At 38.9% G+C, this 6,893-nt stretch overlaps 1 protein-coding gene across 1 annotated transcript; it reads left to right on the forward strand.

Annotated features, from left to right (window-relative positions):
* Nucleotides 1–3,045: 3,045 nt before the first annotated feature.
* SERTM1 (serine rich and transmembrane domain containing 1) lies at nucleotides 3,046–3,534 on the forward strand. Its single transcript, XM_085320663.1, has one exon. It carries the CDS (start codon nucleotides 3,088–3,090, stop codon nucleotides 3,409–3,411), a length of 324 nt encoding a protein of 107 aa, XP_085176789.1. The 5' UTR covers nucleotides 3,046–3,087; the 3' UTR covers nucleotides 3,412–3,534.
* Nucleotides 3,535–6,893: the final 3,359 nt, after the last annotated feature.

Raw genomic sequence — 6,893 nt, forward strand, 5'->3', positions numbered from 1 at the left:
GATTAAGAATATCAAAAGCTTTGCAATAAAACAATATCCAGAATATAACTTTTTGTCCTTCAAAATATTATGGATGAATATGCACTAGCATATTAACACAAGCCAGGCCTTTCATCATCTCTCATTTTGAAATACTTTCATGCTTCCTGATATTGTTTTGGCCAGTTAGTGGTTTCCAAGCAATGCCTAGACATTAGGTTTAGGATTAGGTTAGGGTTAAAGACTGGCCATCATCAAAGGCAATTGTGATGGGGCCATCCTGTTCTTGAGGATAAATGGAAGTTTAGCCATCTTGATGGAAAATACGTCTTGCATGTTGTTCTTGAGACCAAAGAATAGCCTTGCCCTGTTTTATGCAGTAGTGCAGGTATAGCTCTGCACTACAGAAAACAAAGTAGGGCTTAAAAATGTAGGATTATGCCTACCACTTAYTCGGGTGCTTAGGGCTTTTTATGGTATATAGCATAACATCCTAAATTTAATTTAAAGTGCAGAAGTATGGTGGGCAACACTATGCAAATAATTTCAGTGATTCCAAAKCAAATTTCTTAGCATTTTCAGTGGGTGTCTCCCAAGGCCTCCATGGTCAGAGAAGAAACAGCACCAGCTGAACAGTGTTTTACTCTTCTTAAGGATCATTGGTTGAGATTGGGGCCTTTTTGGTCACTGCTAGTATCAAAAATTGTCGGCCTCTTGAAGAAAAAGGTACTTTACCAAGTTAGCAACAGTAATATGTTTAAAGGAAAAATTACAAGGCAGAGCATTGCAGGGAAGAGTGTTGCAATGCTTTCATGGAAACACAGGGAGATGCTTCAGCAGTTGTGTGACACAAAAAGATAGACTTGAAAATGATCACGTTGTTATTTGAAGGGCCTGATTCTGCCTCTCTGACTCTTACTGTCAGTGTTTGCTCTCTCTACCAATCAGTGGGATTTTCCAAACAGTAAGAAGTTGCTCATTGAGAGTTGGACTAGAAGAATTTAATTGACCCTAAAAATACCAGCAGTGAAATAGAAGAGGTTGTACTGAAGTTTGACAATGTCATCTACAATGGCACTTAGAATCTGTGATAAAAGCTAGTTAATCCAGAAACAAATTATTTCAGAGGGATAACAAGTTTTTTTCCTRCACTGAGTAATCTTTTCTTTTACTATCTTAAGATTGTGAAGATGAAGTTTGGCAAGGATATTGTATCAAAAATCTGTGTTTCCTTTTTTAAGAATGATGATTTGTGAACTGGACGTRTATGAGGAGACTTAAGAATGGATGAGGCATAGTGCCTCCGGGGAAGCTGAAGAAAAAGACTGCTGTGCCACCTTTTGGATCTATGTCTTTTTTGTCATTTGGGTCTAGCAAGGGCTCCCAGGTTTTCATGGTTCTCTGTAGGAAACCTAGCACTGGGGGCAACATTAGATTTCAGTGTCTTTCAGCTCTTGCAGTTCTGCTAAAAATTCTTCAGAGGAACATATAATGGATGGACCAGCTTGTGTTCTTCTTTCCTTCTTTCTTATGTTGCAGAACAGGGCAAAACAGAGCCTTAAGGCACCTAAAAAGATTGCTATCTCCATTTGRCTGTAGATACCCACTAATATAGTTGGAAATAAACAACTGTGAACCTACAGAACAACTGTAAACCTATAGAAGACAAATAGTTAGCAAGGGAAAATCCTTYTCCCTAGCCTCTGTGAAACATAGTTCATGAGAACTGCTCCACAAAGCCCAGGAACTGTAAGGACAGATATTGAACTGAGACCACAGGATGAGACCTAAAGCAAGGTCARTATGAGAAAGACCATTCTGGAAACTGAGTTATTTATGCATAGTATCTTCCTAGACAGGAGGAAAGCTCACTGTCTTTCTGCACAGTATCAGAGTGTGTGCCGTGAGAGGTTGACCACGGATGGAGGGAYGAAAAGATAGCTGGTAGATAATATATGCAGAAGGTAAACTTGATTTCCTATCTGTTTACATCTTGCATCACCTATTTATATTAAAGTACAGTTAATTGATTATGGCTTGTAATTCAGCTGCCTCGCAAAGTTAGCTCTTTACAAGCACGCCTTTATCACTGAGCCTTCTCTTATGCTTCCAGTCTGCACCTGGGGATTGACTACACTGTTTTGAAAAAAACAGTTTAGTGTGCAATGATCTTCTCATGCTTTTCTACTCAGACCTTTGCCAGCAACAGAGCTGCCAGTGGCTAGAGGCAAAGCTTTTCCAGAGCTGGGCTCCTTTCCTCTTCAGCATTCATCGCCCTGAGAATGTCCTCTCACACTTGCTGAGCTGCAAGGGCTGCCTGTTTCCTCGAGATTTCACTTGTAGCTGACAGAACCGGCAACTTTTCATTGAAATGTGCCTGGCAGTGAGACAGTATAGGAGCAAGATGCATTTTAATCTTTGAAATTATTTGATCCATTTTATATAAGAAATCAGCTCTGGTGGGTTTCTGGTTCTGGTTACCTCAGGCAAGATGGTATGGAATAGTGGCTAAGGGTGGTGGATTTACCATCCATCCTGATGTTAAACGACCTTGCCCTAGGATGACAAGCTGAAGTCTTGAAAGGGAATTTGTCATTCTTTGGCTAGCTTTCATCCACCAGAAAAATGCAGATTCCCATTCTTCTGTCCTGCACAAAGTGCAAAGATATTTAGATTGGGCTGTTCTCACTTAAACAACTCATGGTGGGGAAGRGTCAGTTTAAATTCATTGATTGACAGAAATTCTCTTTATCCATACATTTTGACAAACAGAGATATAAAGATAATAGTTAGCTAATGCTTTACAAATTGCAGCTTAATGCTAAGGAATAATAATTTGTAACTGTTAAGAATTGGATTGTCTCGKGTACACAATTAAATCACATTATCTATTAGTAAATTAATCTTACTTTTTTTTTTCCAGTTCTGAAGGATACAATCTTACATTACCCTGGGTTTGAGCAGTAAAGGATAAATCTGATCACTGGCTGACTTGTCGTCTCTTCATTGTGATGGAAAAACGGTTGTCTAAAATAAACCCTTTGTTATGCTGCTAGAACTGCCTTTGACTCCAAGATCTGTGGTGATTTTAAAAACACAAAACCAAAAATGTCAGAACCTGACCTTTCATCTGGATTTGTAGGAAACATGGAAAATGGGACTTTTCTGGARCTGTATCCCACATCCCTATCAACTTCAGTGGATTCATCTTCTGACCGTTTATCCAACGTCTATGTATATGTTTCTATATTCCTTAGTCTCTTAGCTTTTCTCCTTTTGCTATTGATCATYGCACTTCAGAGGCTGAAGAACATAATTTCTTCCAGTTCCTCTTACCCAGAATATAACAGTGATGCTGGAAGTTCTTTCACTAATTTAGAAGTCTGTAGTATTTCTTCCCAACGATCTGCTTTCTCAAACCTTTCTTCATGAAAATAAATGAAACAGAAGACAYGGGGAATGGAACGGCTTTTTCTAGCTTCGTGGGGAGGTAGTGCATGCAACGTTTGCCTTAGAAGACTATCACAAAGAGGTGACTTTTAAAGTTTCCTTATCTTTTTCTTTCCCTTTTTAGCTTTCATTTCCCCTTTTACTAATGTTACTCTTCATTCTGCAAGACGGAAAATGACGCTCGATCATTGTTTCATGCCTATAATTGTGATGCTGTCTTTTTCTTACACATTTATGTGTGTTCGTTAAGAGCATTCCTGCCAACCTGTAACGTGGTTCTAACTGAATGTGTCATTTTTCTGCTGTAGTCGTGACCTCTTTTCTGGTTGTATTTCAGTAGTACTGCTGACCTCTTTTCTTTTTCCTTTTCTAATTAGATATGGACTTCTTGATGAAACTCATATTGCAAAAGTATCACAAAATCAGCTTAAATTATAAATTGAGTCCCAGGACAATTTAAAGTTGTTGGTGTTGTTTCTTTTTAAATTTTCATTATTATTTTCAGTATTTATTGATTTTTATAAAACAAAATAAAAATCTATTTCTGGAAGAATATTACTTTTGTTTATTTGTACTACATCTTTCTGTATAAAGTCCCTGTATTTCAGTTTTTGAATTTCTGAAATTTTTGGTTAATTTAGTAAATGACTACATTAACAATACCCACTGATAAAAGTATAGAGATATTTTTGGACTATATTACGTATAATTTGCCTAATGACTTATTTCTCTGAGGACATTTTTTCACTGCTGAATCATAAATATCAYGCAACTCCTTTTCATCCTTTGCTGATGCTGTAGCATGTTCTTAATGAGTATCAATACAAAGAGATGATTTCTTTTAGGAGATCTGCCTACTATCACCATAGCTAGTAACTATATACAGTGTAGTTCCTGTAACTGTCCTTTTTTCTATGCACAAGATGTTTGTACGCATGTAAGTAGGCCCAGTAGGAACAGAAATTACTCGCACTGGTGAGAACTTCCTGGGCCAGCTTGTACTCTGTAATTTGACAGGTCCACTCTGGGGTGGAGAGGGGACTCAAGGATCTGTGTAATGGCCAGGMAGATCTGTGCGTGGTGCGAAGTGCATCTGCAGAGGGTAGGAAAAGGTGGGAAGGARAAAGGGCAGTGCCTCTGCCCTTCTCGCACATCAGCCTCAGGAGAGGCCGGAGATGCTAGGGTGAGACACTGGACATCCCACCGCCCCTTGTTATACCATACTCTGGCTTATGACTGCCCCTAAGCAAAATGCAACTCAGCACTCAATTTCTGCTGTAAAATACCTAGCAGTATTGTGTACAAGATCCTGTGGTCAGCTGTGAATTAATTAAAATCGAATCTGTGAATTAATTAAAATCAAATGGTCAAAGTGTGATCTACCAAGCTTGCAGATTGCAGTCCCATACTGTGCTGTGTTAGTCCTTGTTATCCTTATCGCGGTATGTGAGCAGAGCCCTGGTCCTGCTTCCACGCAAGTCCCTGCAAATTTTGCTATATTGGCAGCAACCAAGTCACTTGGGAGCCCAGGAGAAGGGTATGGAAATGTCACTGCTCTTTTTGTTGCTGGTAGAGAAGCACTTGTAGCTCCGAGTGATGGGAAGGTCTCAGCAGGAGAAAAGTGTGTGACTGGTCTCCTTACCAACTGCTGCTGCTGCCCAGGCAAAACCCTTCCAGGGACCCACCAGCTCCTCTCATTGCCCAGCACAAAGTGGCGTGTGGGAGAAACACATGCTGTGTTATTTGCCCTGCAGCCTTAAGGCTTAAGGATAGTCAATAAGAGAAAGTCAAAAGGGTTAAGGCCATAGYCAATATGGCCAAGCTGTGTGCAGAAGACTTCCCAGCCGGATTTTTACAAATACCGTCCCTCCAAGATAGCAGTTTGTTTATCAGCAGGATGTGTTCGGCCATTAACTATACAGTCTTTAATAGAAAAGTTTGAAAAGTCTAGTGTAAATATAGCCATTAGAAATGGCTATATCAGTGCCAAACAACATACAGATTATGCTGGAGTTGGTGTTTTCGATTTTTAAAAATGAACCTATGGCATGGTAAGCAGTGATGGATTTTGATATTGATTAGCTCCTTACAAAGGTCAAAGTACTTGCTGAGTAATAAAAAACTTAAGCCTGTAAGATCTCTGAGCCAAACTATTGTTATGAATATATTTTGTCTCTTGAATACTTTATTAATCTAGCCAAAATTTTCTTGTACTATGTCCAGTCATTTTTCACTGGTAATTGATGGTAAGCCTTGAAAAAACAGCAAACTGTTTAAACGTCATCAGGAAACATTATTTCCTTTTTGAAAACTGTTTAAGATCATGTATCTGTAACATAATGTATTTGTGTGTTGATTGTAAGTAAAAATAAATGAACCTGAAATCAAGATGGAGTAACTTCTCTGCTATCTTTTCTTACCTATGAAGTTATAAATTCCTTACTACTATTGCTGCAAATGTGGGAAAATAATCCAAAACAGAGATGAGACCGCAGTTTGAGATGGGTATTTATTCTGAGGGATGTGATGTTTCCTATTACTTGTTTAAGCTTATTGTTGTACAGACCTTTAATATTAAATACAGAGTGCTGAAAAGCCATKGCTGTGCAGCCAGCTTTTGTCAAACTTCACAAAGGCAAAAATTGTTTTTCAGTGTGTACGAAGCAGTGRAGGTGACTGAACCCACACAATCGATTTTACTTCATAGTTTACTAGATATTATCACAATATTGCTTCCACTCTGCAGTGACATATGGGACTATATACGGTCATCATGATTTCAGCTGAGTTGCACCTGTTCTTCCTAGTCAGATATGAGTTGGAACAAGCTGAATCCAACAGCATAGCCTCAGGAGAAACCACAGGCCAAAGGCACTACRGCAGTTTCTAGGATTGCTAGGCACTAGTAATCCTAGCTAACCTGAGYTTGAGTTAACTTGAGTTAGTGTTTCAGGGATTTTCCACTATGGCAAAATGAAAAACAGATTAAATTCTTCATATTCATCAAATTCCTGTGTTTTCAGCCTCTCTCTTTTGCTCTTCCTGTCCTACACATATGCACACATGCATAGGTTTGTGGTATCCTAAATACCTGGAAAAATAAAGTTTTGGTGTAAATTTCTCAGTGAATTCTACAAATAATATGTATTTCTTAGCAGAATAGGAATGAAATTAATTAATTTGCCATGTGTTGGCAATTGCCATAATGTGCCACCTGCACATAATCTGCACAAAATCTGCTTCTGAATCATGGTTGATGTAGCCCCAAGTACCCAGCCTGTGGTAACCTTATACACACACATACTTACGTGTATCCCAAACAGCAGGGAAATACAGTAACGGTGAAAGTCAGCACATGGCTTTACATTTGACCAGCACATCCAAGGATGATACCCTTTTCTCTGTCCTGGAGGGAACACTAGGAATCATAACACTGTCCGAAAAGCAATGGATCTCTTCTCCTA

Source organism: Rhea americana, unplaced genomic scaffold, assembly GCF_003343005.1.
Source record: "Rhea americana isolate MKP2758 unplaced genomic scaffold, rheAme1 scaffold_65, whole genome shotgun sequence".
Classification (NCBI taxonomy): Eukaryota; Metazoa; Chordata; class Aves; order Rheiformes; family Rheidae; genus Rhea; species Rhea americana.